Here is a 22,038-nt window from a genome sequence, read left to right as displayed (position 1 = left end):
CTGACATGCAGTAAACAGTAAACTTCGGGTATTATTCTTGCATAAGAGTACTGGTGGGTCTCTCTGCCCTGTGTAGTCTGCTGTTAGCACTATACTGAATGGGAACTTGGAGGGTACAGGATAAATATGCAATGCACAAAAGATGAGAGATGGGAGGTCAATAAAAGCCCAACAGCAAATCTGCACCGGCCCCATAACAGGTTAATCCTACCCCCACCATACACCCCTAATGCCAATGCACAGCAACAATTAAATACAATCTTCAATTTAACTTCAATCAAAAAAGTAGAAGCACAAAACAACAAACAAAAAATGTATATTATAACTTTTTGTTACTAGCATCTGTCAGAATCTGCTGATTGTTTTGGTTAATAGAAAAGGAGACAACTGGTGCAGCTTATGTTGTTCTTGGCCCTTCACTGTCAGTATCCCCAGATGGCATCTGTTGTGGTTGGGGGCACACCCATGTGCATGTTTGCCTTTATGATACTACCACTAAGAGTTGCTTAAGTCAGAAATTTTCAAATTCTACACATAAGGGGAAGAAAACAATTTTTTTTTAGCGTCTCAAATACCAAAATTTAATACAGTGCCCCAAATTTTTTTATTTTGAATCATCCCAAAATATTTTATTGATATATTTCATGAACATGTCCCTATAGCTTCACACAGCTGACAGCCAGGAGCTGCAATATTGCACCCCCATATTTTCCGTTTTTTGGGTTTTGCTATCGGTTATTATAACTAAACCAGAAACCTGGAGAGTTTACATTTTAAGGTAATTCGTGGACCCCTGATGGCTGCTTGATTTGCTTACACCTCTGGCCAGCTCTACTGTAGCCATACTACATTAATATGATATATACAGTATAGTACAGTATATATAGTATCGGGTGGCTTGGACATTAGAGATGTAACTGTCATAACACAGTGAGTGACCTCAGTCTTCAACTTAAATCATACAAAATCAGGAAACCCACTCAGCACACACACAATGAGCAAGTATAGGAACAAATTTATTTCAATTTAAAACAGATACCTTGTCATTATGTTTCTCTCTTAGAAGGCGGCAATGATCATAAGTCATGTTCATGTTTGAATGAGGATCAGGCAACAGTGGTTGAAACAAATACATGAAACATAAAAAAATATGGCAAGAGTTATGTAAATCAATAATCGATAATAACCAACTGATTGAACCCCCTTCATTAAGGGCTCTGCTTCAATGAAATCAAAGCCCTCACTTCCAACACAAAATAAACAGCACATGCAATTATAATTACAGTTTCTTAAAAAACAGCAGATTATCTTTTAAATCTTCAATCTTAAATACAGAATAAAGTCTTTGTGTGTACTTAATCATCTATCCTTTTAGTCTCCGGTGTGTTTTATTTAAAAAGGGGGACCATCTCAGGTGGTGGTCCTTTGATGATGACCACAGCGTTGGCACTTAGAGAGAGCCTGGCTCTAGAGAGTGGGGTTGGCACACTCAGTATAATACATAATTTACATTTGGTTTACATACAAAATAAAGAAAAGAAATAAAACAGCATTTTATACACCACTACACAATTGACCTTCAGGTTTCATTAGAGTGAGGAAAAATAAATCAAGTGGTCCTAAATAATAGTGTTCTGGTAATGTTTTCTTATCATACAGGAAATGGAAAAAAAAAACAACAACAAAAAAAACAGAACAAGATTTAAGTTTTGAATATGCACCGACTCCACACAGATGGCCAAAAGATAAGTTTGATTTCACTTATTCGAACAAGCCCACAGGAAGGGACTTCACACAACCACGGCCACCCAAAAGGTCACAAAGCAAAGCCTCAAAAACCATAAAGGGCCCGCAACACCATCTTTCATTATTCAAGGCAATGAAAGGCAATAAATAAGAGTGTGTTGTAGTGAAAAACCAATCCAGTCTGTCCACTGGTCATTGCTCAAAATGGACAAGAATGAAAGAATGAGAAGGAGATTTAAGTTTCATACAGACTGCCCTTCCCTTTCCAGCTCATACAGATTAAATGTGTCAAAAACACACTGTGCAACACTGGACTGCTAACACACTACCAAACCTACACTAACGGCCCGTCACCATGTGCCAGAGTTGTAGTGTCAAGTCTAATAATACAACATGGTTCGTCACCATTTAAGTGAGCTGCACTCACACAGTAAATCTTAACACAACTACTGATAAATACTTGGGTATCCATACTGCTATATTGTTCCACTTCAATACTGGTATCCAGACCCTCTTTATGACAGCAGTCTAACGATTGGCTGTCTGCTTCTTACGCTCAAGGATAGCGTCATTCTCAGCAGACAAAATGGCAGTTAAGGACTACACTGGCATTTTATAAAATATATATTTTAGCCCCATCAGCTTAGTTCAAACTTTACATCACTGCTCACCATTTTTGAAGCATACCTTCAGTTTTTAGATTGATTCCCTATATTTTTGATTTCCTTATATTTTTCCCTATATTCTCATCTTAGTTGTAAGGGTGCACCGATCAGACATGCCGCATTGTTTGTCTGTGCCAATATTGACCTTATTTAGCAATAGGGTATTGGCCAGACATAACTGATTCACATTAACTAGTTTCTTTGTCAGTGTCAGTATGAAATTCAGTGTTTCCTTGAACAGTTACATTCATTAAATCTGTGAGCTCCTGCTCACTAAATACGGCTGTAACTGTTGCACAATAATGCAAGCTTGACCAAAAAAAAAAAAAAAAAAAAAAAGTGACTAAATGTCTACTGTGGTATGGATTATCTCTCAGAATCAAGTTTAAACTCTCTGCAAGTATTTTTCAAACCTTACTAGCATGAATGGAAACCAATGGCTACATGCAAAGTAGGAAATCAATTTATAAACTGGAGAAATGGTCAACAATAAAGTATGAGATCTGTAGTTTATGGGTTAAAACATGCAAAGACGCAAACATGGCCATTAAGATTTCATGGCTATCAGCTACAAGTCAAATACTTGGGGAATCGTGCAATACTTGTTCTGGTAGTAGTGTCTTTAGTGACAAGTGTTTCTATACTGATAGTCAGAGAGCCAGATGCTGGGTCCACTTAATTCACAAAAAGGGCCAGATATATAAAGAAATACATAAAGAAAACTGCTTAGTGTTGGTAAACACTCTACACACACCTTACGTTTGAATTAACACCCTGCCTATACTTCTTATAGCACATACTGCAAGTAATCTCCATTTATAAACAAGGATTAGTAGTGGATGACTTCAGTGTGGTCCTGTACTCCACTCCCCGCTGTCTGATGCCTGATGCACTGTGATAGCCCTTAATGAGGATGAAGGATAAGTCACCTGTAGAAAAGGTCAAAGACCAAAAAAGTATATCTGCACTTCACTGGCACTATCAAAGCAAGCCTCAAAAAACTGGAAATTAACAATGCAAAAAACCGACAGAATTTTTGTGTTAAATTACAAATAGCAAGCATGGATCGCGTGGGTCTTCAATCACTGATTAAAAAAAAAGTCCACCTACGTTCGTACTGTACATTTTTCTAGGTATGCATTACAGCGCTGCGTCTATAAACCAAGAGGAAATACAAGTTTCTTTTTTTCCTTTCTTTTTTTTTTTTCAAAATCAAACAAAACAAATGTGAGGGCTCGTAAAGAAAACCAAACAGTATTATCATGGATGGAGATGTGATGTGGTGCAAGTACAACTGGAAATGTCTCAATAAGAAATAGAAAGCAGAGATAAAGTCCTTACTATACCAGACATTCGTTTTTTTTTTTTTTTTTACAGCAGTTCAGACTCAAGTAGGCTCCGCCATGAGAAAAGGAGCACTTCAACATGACAGAATTAAAAGCAGTCAAATTATCAACACCTTTAAACCTGGTCCATAAATTAGATAAATAAAAAAATCTTTAATTACTCTTAAAATCATCTTGTCACCATACTGTGAAGATTTTTACCAGCCCTAGTTAGTATACTCAGGAGGCAGAACTGTTGCAGTAGCGTGGAGTCGAGAGGCTGGTTGGGAGGAACCTCTTTTCTCTGACTGACTATTGCCCCTTGCCAATCGTTTCAACACCACTCAGCTCTGTGTAGTCCTATTAATCAAGTGAACATAATCCATAATCACAGTATCACTACTACCATAAATTCATAGGAAAAAAACAGTATGCTAACGAAAGACGTTGATACTTTTTTTGTTGTTTTTTCGTTTGTTTTTAGCCAAAGATGGTGTACCACAGAGCGTTTTTGTACAGGAGTGTTTTGTGTATATGTATTTACAAACAAATATACACAAACAACGTTTGCAGACTTCAGAGTGCGTTTTCTGTGAAAGGTTCAAAGCCCCCCCTTCCTCTCACCACTCAACAGCAAGCAATCTTTATATAAACAAAGTGACTATACAGTTAAAAAATAAAATAAAAAATAAAATAAAGTAAACAGAAGCACAACCTGATGCGATAACTATGTCACCGTCAGGAAGTGTGTCTGATTGGATGGCTGAATGATGCAGGTGTGTTACCGCATGGATTCCATTCACACCCCGGGGTGTGGGCGTGTTTAATTTACAGCTTTTATTTTGTTGAATAAGCTACTTGCAGCCCGAGCTGCAGATGTGCTCTGTGGGCTGATAAACACTGATGACATCACCCTTCCCTCCACATCTGTCTCCACCAATCAGAGCAAAGCCTGTGTCGAAAGCAGGGTCCTCTCACCCGCTACTAGTGTTTTGTAATAAGGGTGTGGGGGTGTATCAGTGGAGCCAGATGCTGTGACAGTCACATGGAAGATTGTCCCTGTGAATCCATACAGAAAACATCTGGAGGAGGGAAGCGATGTGATTAACTTAAACATGAAACACAAATCCCACAGAAATCTTTAAAGGATACTTATGTCAAGTAAATTTCTGGTTGCTTCTTTTTAGAGGTCTTTGTTTTGTTTTTAAAAGAAGTTTTTCTTACCACTTCTTATCACCATTCCTTTTAGCCATTATTTGTTAAAGAGAAGTAGATGTAGCAACACATTTCTATCATTAAAAACATTTTAAAAATCTCAGCAATGAACACATTTTGATAAGCTATGTCTTGCCCTCTCGTGCTTTTTGTTTTAAGTGTTTACATAAGCATTTACTTCATAATATTTTTTTTTTTTTTGCGATTGCGATGCTCACACTGGTGGGTACATTCATAGATGCGAGGTGGAGACAGAATCCTCAGCCCCATCCACTTGTGTCCGGTGTGCGAACTCACTTCCTCCCCGAGTCACTCTGTCCCAAGATGCATAATGCCACTCACTGGTCCTTGATTGGTTTCAGGAGATACAGTATTCACTTCCTTCCACACCGGAAAGGAGCTCAGAAAGGACACGACGGAGGATCTGATCTCACACTGCTGAGGGTCAACTCCAGAGGGCCAAAAGGGGTTTGATGCCGCTATTCACCAAAACACAGCTCCTCGCTAGTCAATGCTGCCCCAAACACACACACACACAAACACACACACACAAACACCAAAGTCCCCTTCAGTCACTGTACAGCCTGTGTGAAAGGTTTGTGTGCCAGATGAAATGTGCCAGAGCCAGCAGCCAGGGCCAGATCTGACACATGGAGCAGCTTTAGGAGGAGCGAGGACTCAAGCTGCCAAGCGAAGGAGGAAGGGGGTGAGCTTTGGTGAAAGAGGAGGGGCGGCGTTTGCAGGTGGGAGGATTTGTGAATATACTGTACTGGGGGGAAAAAAAAAAGAAGGGTTCTGTTGGTGTGTGTGTGTGTGAGCCGGCATGGTGTGCTGTGTAATGCATGTGGAGTAGAGCGCACACTCGGAAAGAGGTGTGCATTTGTGCAATGGGGAGGAGATGTGCGTCGTATGTGAGCCCTCACACCAGATTGTACTCTTTGAGATTGAGCTGTAGGATGGTGTCTTTGACAGCTGCAAACACAAAGCGGATGTTCTCAGTGTCCGTGGCACAAGTGAAGTGAGAGTAGATGATCTTGTCGCTGTCTGGGTTCAAGTCCACAAACATCTTGAGGATGAACTCCCGCGCTGCCTGTGCATCTCTCTGGGGTCCTGAGATAGAAACAGACAAGCACAGGCAAACGTCGATTTATTTCTCACCATAAAAACATTTAAAAAGGAGTAGGTCAACGATTTGGTAAATAAACTTACTTGCTTTCTATATTAGCGTCAGATGAGACGATTGATACAACTGTCATGTCTGTGCATTCAGTATAGAGCTTTAAACCTAGTTTATGCTCGATGCAGTGTCCCCGGCGCGAGGGTCAGTGGACCAAAAATGACATCATTGCACCTTTCGTGTCGTACCACAAGCTGTCGCAGAGCTTGGTTGTGCACCTGTGAATTTTTGTGCCCAGGGCGCACAGTGCGCTTTTCATTTCAACATGGACGCCGAAGCTGACCGAGCAGGTTCGCCTCTACAAAACACATCTACCACCCTTCTTTGAGAGACCACAGGGACAGCCAAATGACTCTCAGTTCATGGAGATCACCACCACACTGGCAAAAGATAAATCATTTTGTAGGAAAGTGTGGAAAAGTATGAGGGATTGCCATGTTGGATAATGACATTCTTCCAGTAACGCTCGTTGACTTCTTGCTTATTCAGAAGATATTTTGTTTGTCTGCCCCCTGGCATGTCGGAGAATACTACAACATACAACACATCACCTTTCCTTAGCCTAACCAACTGATCTTGCTGTGTAATAAACTCACAGATCTGTATATGCAAAAAAGTGAGGCACTCCAAGCATCTAAAACGCAAGGCGCCCGGGGTGCATTAGCAGTGTGCAAAACGCTTACTGCCTATAGAAAAAAACTGACAAAAGACGCCTCTCACTGCAAATAGTGCACTCTGTCTGATTGCAGCTTTAGCTTAGTATAAAGACTGGAAGCAGGGGGAAACAACTAACCTGGCTCAATCTTAAACTCTAAAACTCACAAATTAACACATTGTATCACATTTGTTTAATTCATACAAAAACAGAAATGTAGAAATATCAATATGTGGTTTTAGCCTGTGTAAAGCAGTTTGAATTGCCTTTGTGTTTGAAATATATTGTCTTCACGGTGAGGTTTACAGATTTGGTACCATCATACTTAGATATGTATACACAGAATCACTGACCAAAAATAGCAACCCACACTATAGCTGGATATGTTGCATAGAAGTACTGCATGGGTGGATAAAATGTTGTTTGTCAAGAAAGAGTTACAACATGTAATGCCCCCTGAAACCACAAACAAACAATATTCAACAATTTCTAAGATTTAGAGGTGCTGGTAAGCTTTGTGTGTGTGTGTGTGTGTGTGTGTGTGTGTGTGTGTGTGTGTGTGTGTGTGAGAGTGTGAGTGTGAGTGAGAGAGAGAGAGAGGCTAGCTGTTTCCCTCTGCTTCCAGTTATGCTAAACTAAGATAACTAGCAATAGCTCAGTACTTAACACACAGACATGAAAGTGTTATAAATCCTCTACTCTAACTCTCGAACAAGTAAATAAGTGTAATTCCCAAAATGTTGAACTACTTTAAAATGCATCATATCACTATATCCATATCATACTAAATATTACACACTTTTTGTAATACTGGGACAAACAAATTGATAGACAAATCAAGTTGGTTAAAAGTGGTAACATCAACATTACTTTTCTTGCAAATAATATGGTCATAACTAATTTCAGACTGGTGTTTTAACACTGAATAACACATTCACATAAGCTACATTCATTTATCTGAGGGGGTGACTTCCAACTGTACATTGCTAGATTAGCAATGGGCCAGATTAGCGCACACACACGTATAGATGATCTCACCATCAAACTCAGGGAAATAGTCCACCAAGTGTGAGTAGGCGATCTTCTCCTCTAGCAGGTCCTTCTTGTTGAGGAAGAGGATGACGGAGGAGTTTTGAAACCAGGGGTAGGTAATGATAGTCCTGAACAGAGCTTTACTCTCCTCCATACGGTTCTGGTGCAGAGAGCAGGTGAACAGAGATAAGAGTTGTGTTTAGTTTCAATTCTTGACACAACTTGTTGAGATGTATGCATTGCACAACGCATATAACTGTAAAACTTCAGTGTTTTTTAATGAATGGTCAAGGTGTTGCAGATACTGTATAACAAATACCTAAAACAAGCTGTTTTTATGTTCACCTACCTCGTTGTCGGACTCCACCAGGACCTGGTCGTACTCACTCAGCGCCACAAGAAACATAATGGAGGTGACATTCTCAAAGCAGTGAATCCACTTCCTCCTCTCTGACCGTTGACCTCCTACATCCACCATCCTGACGGCAGGATGAAGGTGAAGAGGGGAATAACAAGTGAAGAAGCAAGAAGGGGGAAAACATTAGCATATATCTCTTGGCGGCCTAGTTCATGTTCAGTAATCTATTTCAAGATCAGTGACTAACAGTGCTCAGTGTTTTAACAGGACAGAAGTTCAAATTCTCAATATCCTAGAATATCTTTAAGGACAGTACTTTGGTGTTTTTTCTAAAGGATGTTTTGAATCCATCAAGATATATTTACTGGTGGCACCAAGTTGTGAACCTTGTTTATTTAATTACATTACAAATGTACAGAATTATGGCCTGCTTTGTACAAAATAAGGCATTTATAACAGAAGAACACTAAAATAAGAGGAACTATTTTTTCTGTGAAGATTCGTCCTAAAGACATTCTCTGGTGTATGTTTTCCTTAAACATTTTCAGCACATGACCCAAATAAAGATATAGTCTCTCATTCTGGGACCCATGAAAGCATATTTAAGGAGACATTAGAAGATTTATTTTGGGTCCTGATCATTTGTTTTAAAAAAGAAAGAAAGAAAAAAAAATGATACTATTCTGCAGTCCTGTTAACTTCATTTTAAGCAAATTTGTTTGAGAAAAAACTAACACCTGATGGATTCAACACCTTAAGAAGAGGATCAATCAAATTCACAACTTCTTGGCCATGAGTTTTAAAGGGACTCAGAGGAAACATGTGCAGATCTCTATATTTGGCAAAAAACTAAACAAACAACAAATAAATAAACAAATGTAGTATGAATATGCTTTTGTTCTTGTGAGTGAGTGAGTGAGTCATGCATGCCACCACAAAGATGAAAAGTCCTGTTTAAGACAGATCTAGGATCAGTTTTAAAATGAATGCCACTCACATTACAAAATTGTGCTATTTGTATTGTTTGTCAAAAGTCCAAAAAGTCAGGAATGAGAATGTGATATATGTACAAAAGTCTGTTTTCATAGCTAAATGGGTATTCTCTGTAGAAGTTTGCGTAACCCGCCCTTCTCAGAACACTACATATATGTATAAAACAACCAGTTATTCTCAACCAATATACAACAAAAATGAGGTGTGGTTCAACCTGTCAAGTAGCACTGGAACACACAGGTAGCTGTGTAACAAATTGTCTATTGTGCATTCAAACTGTCTCAGTAGGAAATGCATTTTCTTGAAGGAAATACCTTAGCAGAATTCTTAAATTGAGTGGCATTGATCTAATCATACAAGGAGTCAACATTACATCTGATACTAGATCAGTCTGTACTTGTGTTATAGTGAAAATGGAGGGTCATGGCGCAGTCATCTTTCTACTAGATAGCTTTCTCAACCCTGGTGTGTGTGATAAAGCACTGCACGAAACATAATTGTGAAGTTTTGAAACGCACTTGGAGAAGAAAAATGGGGAAACAGGAGGAACATAAAATTAAGGGCAAAAGAAGAGATGGAGAGGGGGCCAGGAACAAAAGATAGATGACAGAGAGGACAGGAGGCAGAGTTGAAATGCTGATGAAAGATACAGGGGGCACCTCTGATGGTGGGATCCTTTTCATGGTAGGACGCCTCCTATGCAACCTAATGAGAAGCTACAAGCTGAGAAAATTGCATCACAAGAAGTATAATATATATAATTCCTAAGAGATGAACTAATACAACTAACTATGCAAAAACTGGCATGATAACTTTGACTTAGCACATGGGCCTGCAGGTAGAATGGCTGGCATTTGCTGAAGCATTCATGAACAGCAATCCTGGCTGAAATACATGTGTGGATCCTCATAAGGTTTCGGCTTCCTGAGCTTCACCTTGACAAGGTCACCCTTCACTCATCAGGGAGTTTAGGTCCCAGTTTCATTAAGCCTTCATATGTGACAACTGATTCAGTAAAATCTTTCCTTTTATGTCAAGCCATTTTATAAATTACATCAGTACAATTTAATGCTTAACTTTGTGTACTTAGTTGCACTTCTGGATGCACAGGTGCAAGCCTCCAGACCAGGTGTAACATGGTCTCTGAGAAAGCTGCAAGAATCTAGTATAAGTCACAGTGCAAGGCTGCCCCCTGGTGGTGGCCCAGTCCACTGTGGTCCACAGAGACCCAGGGCCAATACAGGCCCTGCAGGACCTGCTGCCCAAAATAACATTCCTCCACCACAGAGAGGACGACCTCGTTTCTTCTGCCAGCCGGAGAGGAAAGGAGGAGAGGAGGAGGAAGAGAGGAGGTGACCCATTTACAGAGACTGGGCACCCGAATGTAGGACTTTGTGTTCATTAGGGGGATGTGTTATGTACGGTACAATTGCGGTTGATGAGGAGACTATAAAATGGTAATGACTTAAATTCTATGATTGGAGGGAAGCGTTAAGGAGTAAGAATGGGATACAGACACTTAAGTCAAATGCATAAATTAAAAGTTACAAGTTCTTTCCATTAATGGGAAGACAAAAAAAACGCGGTTTATTTGGGGCTTTGGACAAAAACACATCAGATGACGTATGGGTTAATGATGTCACAACATAACAAAGAGTGACTGAGCCAAAACAGGTGTCTTTCTACCTGAAAATGATGCTTTGCAAGTCGAATGGGTACTCTATGATTCCTGTAGTGGGGATGCGCACCCTGAGCACATCCTGCTGAGTGGGAAGATAGTTGGAATCTGCAATACGATCCAGATCGGAAAGATAACTACAGGCAGGCCGGTCGAAAAAAAAAAAAAAGAAAAGAAAAAAAAAAAGAGATAAAGAGAGAAAAAAAGACAGGAAAACAGTTATATAAAAGCGTGACAGGCAATTACCGCAACCCCCCTGCCATTCCAGGAAGTGTGGATCAGTCCTGTTGAGGAGGCTTCACAGAAAAGGCCACATTTCAGAAACAAAAAGGGTGTTAGTCAGTGTCACTGCTCCACCAACACTCTCTGTCCATAAACCAACATAAGAGACTTTTGAGATTAGCCGTTAACTTGAAACTGTAGCTTTGAGTTTACTTGACTCTTTTTAATTGATAACAATTTGCAGTGAGGTCAAGTAGTTTGTGGATTATGTTGCAGACAGTGAGGTGGCATCAGTGACAGCAGCAGCAGTGACTTCCACAGCAGAGACAGCAGCACCTGGGTAAGATAGAGAAGGTTGGACAAGTATGATATCAAGGATAGCAGGAAACATATTCCCTGCTTTATTCCCAAAGGCATTTCAATTTGAAATTCAATTTAAAAAGTTTCAAGTCTTCTGTATTTTAAACTGTGCCCAATTGCCTCAGTTTTACAAAAACTTCTTGGAGAATCTTTGACATCACTGTCTAAGCCTTCTTCATCTGGTATTTGGTGGCTGCTCCCCACATGCTTCAGTGCAGCATGTCCAGCCTTAGTTTTTATCCTGCAACCAGAACCTCAGCACAATTCTGAACACAAACCACTGGTATCTAATCAGGTTAACCAATGTGGCGGCCCTCAGGCTCATTTGATCTAAACACAACATAATCTTTATTTTTCTCTGTAGGACAACTGGGTCTATTCAGACAAATGGGCCTTGCCAAGTAACATGTGCGTTCACCATAGTAATGTGAGGGCACTTGCAAGTTTGTAATTGTGTCATAAGTGCACTGAGATAGTAACCCTTGTATACAAACCATCTAGTAATTTTTCAGCCAATTTTTAAAGAGTACCATTTACAAAATCCTAGCCTCATGCTTAACTAATGTGTTAATATCCTGACAGTCATCAGTGGGTTCTGTCCTCTAGCTATGGTGATGCTCCAGTCTTGGTGCCATGGGGGTACCTGAAGATGACGTTCTCCAGATCAAACGGGTACTCTATTATACCCGTGGTGGGAACACGGACCCTCAGCACATCCTGCTGGGTGGGAACGTATCCCTCCGCAGTCACACGGTCTATATCACTAAGGTAACTGGAGATATACATTACATTATAAGACTGTGGATAACACTGAAATAGATATATTCAATGATTCTCTGATCTTTCTCACTCACTCATACACATGTAAAAACATAGCTTGCATATTTACCATAACATACATATTCCAACATAGCAAGCACACCTGCATGCATGCAGACTTTAAGCAGCATTAATCTGTACTACAGTAAGTCCACAACCAGGGGGCACTAGAAAGTGAGTCAAGTGCCTTTGGCCATTTTGCCTGAGGTCACATATTATTACAGTGTGATTGTGGCAAGCACACACAACCACAGAACAGGAGGCTGACACATTTAACTACAAACAACAAACACAATGTGTGTCCACCGTGCCAATGTTTTTTTTAAAATCTGTGGTTAGGCGAGTATCTCTTACCACTGACATTCAGACATTTAAAAGCTCAACCTTAAAATGAAATCATAGCAGTTTTTAGCTTATCGGTGCATATAGAATGCAAACTACTGGGGAGTACAGACATTAAACCTAAGCTGAAAAATTATTAGAACGGACTGTGTGTATTATCTGTTTAACGCTGCATTATGTTTATAGATGACAGCATGTAGTTTATACATAGGGTGAAATTACAGGCTTCAAAGTCACTGTTCTGTTCACTATTAGCTGGTTGAGACAGCATGAACTCTGGGCCATTCCACCCAGTCCCCTCAGTTGTAAGGAACCTGAATGACACATTACACTACTAAAAAATCATCTAACAAATATAATTTACTGTGGATAAACGTCCATGGTGTACAATAACCAACAATTAAAAGCCAAATATGGCTTCTGTGTCTGTGGCTTATAGATTTTTTACATGAGATTGCTACATAGTGAAACGGGCTGGTGAATTTTGAAATTTGTTAGCCAATACTGCATATGGACAAAAGGGTAATGTGCATACATTACAAAACCACCAAGGTAATTACACACAGAACATACAAACACACACAACCTGCCACCAACCACACATCCAAACACACCCTAATTATTTTGAAAACTGGTGTCTTGGTCTCTGGAGACAATTGTCTCCCTGCCACACATGAAATAAAGGGTCAGAATCCCAATCAAATCATTGCGTTTTCAGAAAATTCTGACTTTGTAAACACATACATAAAAAAAGGATTTTTAACAATCAAGTTATATTAACAACACTGATAAATCAGTTCCCAAACCAGCATCATAGACATACACTCACAAAAATTACATAAGCACACTCACACATTGTGTCACAGTCACACAAATACCAGTCTTAAATCTCAGACAGAGATCTTACCCGATGTCTACACACACAGACACAAACACACAAAGACATAAAGACAGACAGACGTACTATTTAGTGGAGTCAGAGAGCTGGTACTCTCTGCGGCGGTCATAGGCCTCCTGGATCCCTGGGTCGGCCCACAGGCTTTTGATAGCCACAATGTAGGGATGGTCAAACCCATTGATCTTCTCGATGTCCACCTCCTTCACGAGCATGGCATTAGACTGGGAAGACACGGGCAAAGGGGAAAAGGTGAGATAAAGAGCAGAGAAAAAAACTGAGATGTGGGATAATGATGAATGGGGAAGGGCAGTGAGAGAGACGACAGGGCAAACAGATATAGATAGTGCAAAAAACAACCAGATTTATCAAGTTACTTATTTCCTTACATTTACAGCCAAAGATATTTGAGCTATCTGTAACTATCTTCACTGTCTGTTTGGACCTGGTGGCTGATCCTAACCACCCACATATTCTACTTATTCCAAAGATAATGTTTCTGCTAGACAAACTAAATGCATCACTTCTTGTGCTCCTGGAGATTTTTCCTAGGAAAAACCTAAAACACGCAATTGGTCTAACTGGGAAAAACAACAGATGAAGAGGTTGTAGGTTGACAAATGGACAAAAAAAAAAGCAGCAAAACTGACATTTATTTATATGAAAATTAAGAACTTGTGCCAATTTATCAAGAGTGCATGAAATTAATAAATGAGTCGATAAGGTTCAATAAATAAATAAATAGGTTTTTATTTTATTGGACTGCTATTTCATAATGCCACATTTATTTATTTCATGGGACTTTTTTATAATTAATTACTCCACTTTAAGTTTACAGTTGGCCCACTGTCTACACTGCTACCCTGCTATTATCGGGGAATTGTTTTTTCACCACTGCCTAATGTGAAGTGTTTGTAAAATACATGTCAGGTTTGTCCTAAGACCAACTCTGCTTTAGAAAATAGAAAAATATGATATATGAAGCACAAAGATTGATGAAAAAAAAAGGAAATGACTGCATTCACTGGGCTTTTGTAGAGAAATAATTGTTTCAAAATGTAATTGATAATCCCACTACAGCCAACTTTGTTACCTACTCCAGAACATTTTGCAATTTTGTGTGGGTTTTGAATGGATGGATTACACACAACAATTCAACATATTTCTTAGACAAAAATAAATAAGCAATGCCTCTTTACACAAAATATTTGTGTCACTTAATTATCTGTGGATGCCAACATGTTCTTGTTATGGAACATCTGGACATCTGTTTGCTATTTTAGGTCACAATATTTAGGTGACTATGCTGTTCGTTCATAATGTAGATGAGTAATTCTAAGCACTGGTACTTATGAAGGATAAGGATAGTGGTGGATTTCTGTCCTACTGTGTAGCAAACTACATTCACCTTGCATCGCAGGTGTAAATCAGTCCTCAATTAGAGGTTCACAATAAAAGACCAGCAGGGCTCTGAGGACTGGAATCGAGAACCAATGTAACATACAATAATAGACTATAATTATGTAGTTGTATTGTGCCCACACCACCGGTAACTAGTTCATTTTCAGTCATTTGACTGTATTAAAAGCATCCCTATGTACAAATACTCAAATATTATATCTGGAGGGGCAATCAACACTGAATGACTGAAAAAAACTGAAAGAGTTTGGCTGTGGCTTGTGTCCTGAGGCATGCTTAAAACACAGCCTATTTGTGATTGTGTATATAGCCTAAAATCAATCCCCATGGACACTGCAGTGTAAAAGATTTAATTATCAAAAGGGCACTCTGGAACAAATGACTGGCAGGAACGTGCGCATGCGCCAATGTGCATGCTGTCTGTTGCCGCTGCTCCGTATCGTCGTCTCACTTTTTCCAACTTTTAGCTTTCCCTTTTCTTCAAAACTTGAGTAAACTTTTATGTAAGTGTAATTTAAACTACGCTCCTTACGAAAATGAGAGTAGAGAGTGTTTTGGTATTTTTTTTCACCGTGAAACTTCTTCTCCTGCTACTCAGTCAGGAAACCGTTGCAGAACAACTGTTTGACTGCATTGTTTACACCAGGGAACAGCTGATCACGCTGAAGCCGAGCGGCATGGCGCCCAGGACAAGCGATGTCACCACTGAGATCTGGAGGAGGATGCACCGAGGACGCAGAGGAACGAAGCGGCAAGAGAAGAGAGAAGAGAGAGGGGTCCAGACAAAAGAGACTTAAGAACAAAAGATTTAAGCTGTGTCTGCCTTCTCTCGTCATGGGCAAGGTGAGATCACTGGCGAATAAAATGGACGAGCTAACGGTGTTAGCCCGGAGTCAGATGGAGTTCCGTGAGTGTAGTTTGATGTGCTTCTCAGACATGGCTACACCAGAATATCCCGAACCATAACGTTTCCAGCGACAGCTTTCAGACTGTTCAGGCCAACAGGGATCACACCGGGAGCAGTAAGCGAAAAGGTGGCAAGATTAGTGTGCTGGTCAACAACAGATGATGTAACCCTGGTCACGATACTATCAAGCAGAGTATCTGTAGCCCCGACATTGAACTGTTAGCTGTGGGACTCCGGCCATATTATTTGCCACGTGAATTCTCACGACATTGTTGTGACTGTTTACATCCCCCCCTTTGCTAAACTGGCATCGATGTGCAACGCCATTCACACCACCATAGCACAACTCCAGACTAAACACCCGAGTGCACTCATATTAATCTCAGTTTCAACATCACTGACTAATTTCACCCAGTATGTGGAGTTGTCCTAGTAGAGAGGAGAGGGCACTGGACCTGCTGTACGCTAACGTTAAGGATGCATACAGCCCTTGGCCCCTCCCCCTCCTGGGTAGGTCAGACCACAACCTGGTTCACCTCAAACCCTGCTATGTGCCTCTGGTTAAAAGGCAGCCTGCGACCACAAGGACAGTGAGGAGATGGTCAGAGGAGGCCTATGAGACACTTCAGGGATATTTTGAGGTGACAAACTGGGATGCACTCTGTGAGCCTCATGGAGAGAACATTGTCAGGCTTACTGAGTGCATTACTAGCTACATTAAGTTCTGTGTGGACTGCAATGTCCCAATAAGATGGTCCATTGTTATCCAAATAACAAACCGTGGGTAACAAAGGACATCAAAGACATTCTGAATGCCAAGAGGAAGGCCTTTACCGATGGTAATAGGGAGGAGGTGAGGGCAATCCAGGCTGACCTGAAGGTGAAGATCAAGGACGCCAAGGAGAAGTACAGGAGGAAGCTGGCGTGGAAACTCCAGCAGAACAACATGAGGTCTGGAGCGGCATGAAGAGCATCACTGGCTTCAGACTGACTGGCAGCAGAGAAGTTGAAGGCAGCTTGGACAGGGCCAACAAACTTAATCTGTTCTTTAACAGATTCAACACACCGGCTCCTGCTCATCCCCTCTCTAACTCAGCTGCTGTCTGCCCTCAGACTCTAAGTCCACTGCTCCCCCCTCCTCCCCCCTCCTCCATCTTCCTGGGAGAGTCCTACACCCCCCTCAAGCGGCTCTCAGGCTAACGGCCCTCTCCAGACAGCCGACTCCCCCACTCCCCTGCCTGTAACCTCTGCTGTGTGCCTGACTGCTGACTGGGTGAGAGAAACGCTGATTAAACTCCACTCAAGGCGTTTGCCCCGGGGTACTAAAAGCCTGTGCCCCACAGCTATGTGGAGTCCTTCAACACGTCTTCAACCTGAATCTTCAAACGGTCCCTGTTCTGTGGAAGACATCTTGCCTCGTTCCTGTGCCGAAGACGCCGCGTCCCAGTGGCTTCAAGGACTACAGACCGGTGGCACTGACCTCCCACATAATGAAGACCCTGGAGAGAATGGTGCTGGAACAGCACCTGGACCCTCTTCAGTTCGCCTACCAGCCCCGGCTAGGAGTTGAGGACGCCATCATCTTCCTGCTGAACCGCATCTACACCCACCTGGATAAGCCGGCAAGCACAGTTAGGATCATGTTTTTTGACTTCTCCAGGGCTTTCAACACCAACCGGCCAGCCCTGCAGGGTGAGAAGCTGGCAGCGTGCAGGTGGATGCCCCCCTCGTGTATTGTTGACTACCTGACTGGCAGACCACAGCAGGTGCGTCTGCAGCACTGTGTGCCGGACAGCGTGGTCAGCAACACTGGGGCCGCTCAGGGGACTGTCCTCTCTCCCTTCATCTTCACCATCTACATCACAGACTTCAGCTACCACACAGAGTCCTGCCACCTTCAGAAGTTTTCTGATGACTCTGCTGTGGTGGGATGTATCAGCGGTGGTGATGAGACTGAGTACAGGGCTATAGTGGGGAACTTTGTCTCATGGTGTGAACAGAACCATCTGTAGCTCAATGCGACAAAGTCTAAGGAGCTGGTTGTACGTGTCTGCGAATGGCCAAGGCACCAGTGGCCCCGGTTTCCATCCAGGGGGTCAGTGTGGATATTATAGAGGATTACAAGTACCTGGGAGTACACATGGACAATAAACTGGACTGGGTTAAGAATACTCAAGCTCTTTACAGAAAGGGTCAGAGCCACCTCTATTTTCTGAGGAGGCTGAGGTCCTTCAACATCTGCCGGACAATGCTGAGGATGTTTTAAGAGTCTGTGGTGGCCAGTGCTATCCTGTATGCTGTTACATGCTGGGGCAGCAGGCTGAGGGTAGCGGACGCTAACAGGCTCAACAACAATGTGATCCGTAAGGTCAGTGACATTGTCGGGGTGGAGCGGGACTATCTTTCGGTGGTGTCAGAGAGGAGGATGCTGGCCAAACTACATGCCATCTTGGACAGTGTCTCCCACCCACTCCAAGACGTGCTGGTCAAACAAAGGAGTACCTTCAGCGCACCATCATCCCACCCAAAATACACCACAGAGCGCCACAGGAAGTCATTCCTGCCTGTGGCCATCAAACTCTATAACTCCTTCCTCTAAGTGTTAGTCTATATGACCCTAAGTCTGGACATTGGATCATTAACATGACTGCAATACTTGAAATAATTGTGCAATATTCTGTTTAATACTCCTGTGCAATATACTCTGTTTTCAGTTTAAAATTCCCTATTTATTGATATTTATTCATACTTCTATTACTGCTGTGCAATATCCACCGTCTCATAATCATCTTAATAAGCTACACTTAACTTGACAGTACTCATTATTGCACTGTTACTTATATTATTACATTGTATTATTATACCGTACATACTTATCAACCTCTAAATCCACTTTGGTACTTACACTTATTTTAGCTTTTATACTTATTAAGTACTTCTATTCCTTCAATTCTCGTGTGTGCATTGACGCGATAGTGAGCAGCTGTAACGAAAGAGCTTCCCCTCAGGGATCAATAAAGTATTTCTGATTCTAAAGAATATTTTCTGCGCTTATTTCTGTGGGTCAGTCCTTACCCGATTCTGTTCAAATTTGTAGGGGATCTTAAGGGTCTCAGTGGCACGGATCATGGACTGCATGGAGGTGAAGATGTTTTGGTAAACAAGCCGGATAAAGCCTCTCTTATCTTCGTCTGAGTACCCGGCTCCATGAATGATCCTCATTTGCTTGATGAAGGTGCTCTTGCCACTTTCTCCCGTACCTGGACAGGACACAAAGGCATGGAGTTAGAGACAAGAGTGCAGCTAAGTTAGGTGAAGTGAGAGACTTTCTGCCTCACAGAGGGAGATGGAGTTCAGGGAAAACATATAAAATAAAATGGCATTCTTCATAAACCTACAGTAAGTATCAAGTCGCTGGCCGCTTTCCAATTATAGTCATGTATCTATGCAGCAAGTGAGAATGATGAAAGGGCAATGAGTACAGAGAATTTTCTATATCTTTTTTTTTTACTTGTACATCAAAAGTCACACAAATGCAAACAAATTGCACCAGAAGCAGTGAGACAGTGCTTCTAATGATAAAACAATTTCTGATTTATACCTGAAATAGATACAACAACAGTTAGAGCCCACTGTTAGACACTAGGGTTGGGTGATATCACATTATATACTGTGAGATGATAGAAATTTGTCAACTTACAGAGATTTTGCCATACCCTTTATATCTATCCCCTTAATATCTCTGGATGTATAAGACCATTTGTTGGCAATGTAGAAAATCAATGACCAGGACTGCGTTATGGAAATGTTAGTTTTTTATATGACTTTACAAAAATGTATGTACAATAGTATCATGACTTTTCAGGTCATTTACTGGACTGACCAAAAACAGGCATTCCCTTCTGGTTGTTTAATACAACAAACCGTTTTTCAATTGATTTTCTAGACATTTACTATATCACAATACACAAATAAAATGACATATACTCTAGATACTATAATCAGGCTTGTATTGCCCACTCCTATTAGGCTAGTCCCCTCCAATTAGTGGATAACTCATTTTGAAAATCAGGCTCCTCATTTGTGCCAACATGATGGCAACAAGCAAAATCTGTGACCCGAGACAGATGCTCCATGAAAGGCAAAAATTACCGAAAACTTTGATGCCAGTTGAAGAGATCCAAGAACATGCTGCAGCCTCTTTGTGTATCTAATGTTTAGTATTCATTCATTTCTGTTAATCAATAAGCAAGGCAAATCAGCGCAACCTGGTACAAATGAAGCCAAAGTAATGGTCTAATACTTCTCTAAAAACTCGATTAAAGTGGGATGCCCATCTAAGTAAGTTTTACGCGTTATGAAATCCCTCTACTGAAATTCCAAGTTGATTAACTAAACTGGTTATGACTGCTAATATGTCAAAGCTTCTTTGTCCGACGTTATCACACAGTTTGAATGACTGAAAAATGTTTCCAGGGAGAAGAGGAGAGATGAGTGGGGGAAAATACTCGCTAATTTAATGAAGACGATTAAGACAACTTGCCCTACACTGAGGATCTAACACTAAATTGCCTCTGCTATAAAGGTGATAGCAGGGGTCGTTGTCAAAAGGCTGCATTCCTTCACTGATCCTCATCTGCCCTCCTAAGTCCATATCTGGCTGTAAGATCATTGCAATATTTCAAGTGGTGTCAGGTTTCCAGATTTACACATATGGTAAGGAGCCCAAGAAAAGGCTTTGGATTATAGGGATACACCTTAAAACATTTATTCAGTTTCTATTCACCCAAACCTCCTTGATTTCAGTGGAAAAATCATCTTTGCATTGAGTAAAAAACACGTTCTTAAGCTTTTCAAGTCCTTCAGTGACTGCCAAATAAACCCCCACTTGCTGGGTGGGGGTTCTGTTAGGCCTAACCCACATTTCACACCAGCCCTCTATGTTCTACATGCCCAGAAACTCCACCCTCAGGACACAAAAAAATAAAATAAATAAAGAGCTCATGGCATTTCAGTCCTCAGTGAAATCAAAAAGGATCCAGCACATCCATAATATCTGCAAAACTGAAAGGGAAAGACGGAGGAAAAAACACACACACACTCATCTCACCACCACCTACATTCAAGGTTTTTGAAGAGCAGCCATATTTCCGTTACCATAGTAACCCCTCTTCTGTCTCCCTCTCTTTTTCGTTCCTGTTTTTTTCTTCTTTTTTTTTTAAACCCCTCCCATCCGCCCCTTCTTTCTGTCCTCGCTTTCGTAGCAGACAGTAAATATAACTGTGAGCCCCTCAGGCTTGCTCTGTGCTCTTCATCTTTTGGTGTACTACAGAGAAAAAGGGCCTCAGCTCCACACAGTCTTGGGGGGGAAATGCAGGAAGAAATGCCTTAATCACAGATACAAAATTTGGGCTTTAACACTGTGTCCATGAGGAGAAATGACCCTACTCCATCTTCTCTTTCAACAAAATGTACAATTTTGGAGAACCAAGAATGGATAGACTCAGATGATTCAGCAAAAACTACATCTTTATAGTTTCTCCTGGGTGAATCAATGTATTGCGGTGAATGCTACAGACTACAAGGTCATCAGCTTAATAAAAACTGTGATTGTCTAGCTAACAAAAAGGAGTCAAGTACAGAGAGCATATGCTTTGTTGGTCTGCGGCAGTAGTGTCCTGATAGTGACTGCAGTATGCTTCAGCAAAGGAGCAAGAGGATCACTCTCCAGCTTGATGTCTGATTTATTTCTCGTGACCCCGTCACAAGATCTCCCTCCTCTGTGTTCTCTTAACTGTCGTGTTCCTCTTTCACCAGACAACACACTACGAGCCTCTGTCCTCCCTTTTTCCTCCCCAGATTGTACCAGCACCAGCCACAACCATTTACATGCCCTCGCCAGCCCTCCCCCACCCCTCGTCACAACCCCTCCTAACCTCCCTTAGGCTAGAAATATGCCTCTCCATTCTCATCCCTCTCTGTCAAGAATTTTGGATATTCATAACTAGAATCCATCCATTCTTTTTTGGTAATGACCTAGAAAAAGGAGGTCACCTTTTAATAGCTCACACACTACTTGGGTTTGATAACGCTTTCTTTTCTAGGTAGCTACGAGTGAGAGACAGAAAAAGACAGAGGCCTCAGATTATACCCAAATGCAATAGTGCAAGGTACACTACACAGCCCACACACCGAAACTGGTCTTTTGTGGAGCAGGTGTGTTTCTTGGA

At 41.2% G+C, this 22,038-nt stretch overlaps 1 protein-coding gene across 4 annotated transcripts in view; it reads right to left on the bottom strand.

Annotated features, from left to right (window-relative positions):
* Positions 1-995: 995 nt before the first annotated feature.
* Positions 996-22,038, bottom strand: part of gna11b (guanine nucleotide binding protein (G protein), alpha 11b (Gq class)) — a 30,499-nt gene continuing 9,456 nt past the window's right edge. The window contains exons 2-9 of one of the 4 annotated variants that reach the window (XM_044167341.1): positions 18,884-19,068; positions 13,552-13,706; positions 12,070-12,198; positions 11,091-11,140; positions 10,853-10,952; positions 8,165-8,294; positions 7,822-7,975; positions 996-6,061 (exon numbers count right to left, since the gene is read on the bottom strand). In XM_044167341.1, the coding sequence (XP_044023276.1) occupies positions 5,871-6,061; positions 7,822-7,975; positions 8,165-8,294; positions 10,853-10,952; positions 11,091-11,140; positions 12,070-12,198; positions 13,552-13,706; positions 18,884-19,068 (1,094 nt within the window). In that variant the 3' untranslated portion in view covers positions 996-5,870. Of the gene's footprint in view, positions 6,062-7,821; positions 7,976-8,164; positions 8,295-10,852; positions 10,982-11,090; positions 11,141-12,069; positions 12,199-13,551; positions 13,707-18,883; positions 19,069-22,038 lie in introns of all 4 variants that reach the window. The other 3 variants (XM_044167342.1, XM_044167343.1, XM_044167344.1) reach the window with 3 other exon arrangements.

This window comes from Siniperca chuatsi, linkage group LG15 (assembly GCF_020085105.1).
Source record: "Siniperca chuatsi isolate FFG_IHB_CAS linkage group LG15, ASM2008510v1, whole genome shotgun sequence".
Taxonomy (NCBI): domain Eukaryota; kingdom Metazoa; phylum Chordata; class Actinopteri; order Centrarchiformes; family Sinipercidae; genus Siniperca; species Siniperca chuatsi.
Note: the sequence above shows the minus strand (reverse complement) of the source record. Positions and strands in the feature narration are given on the sequence as shown.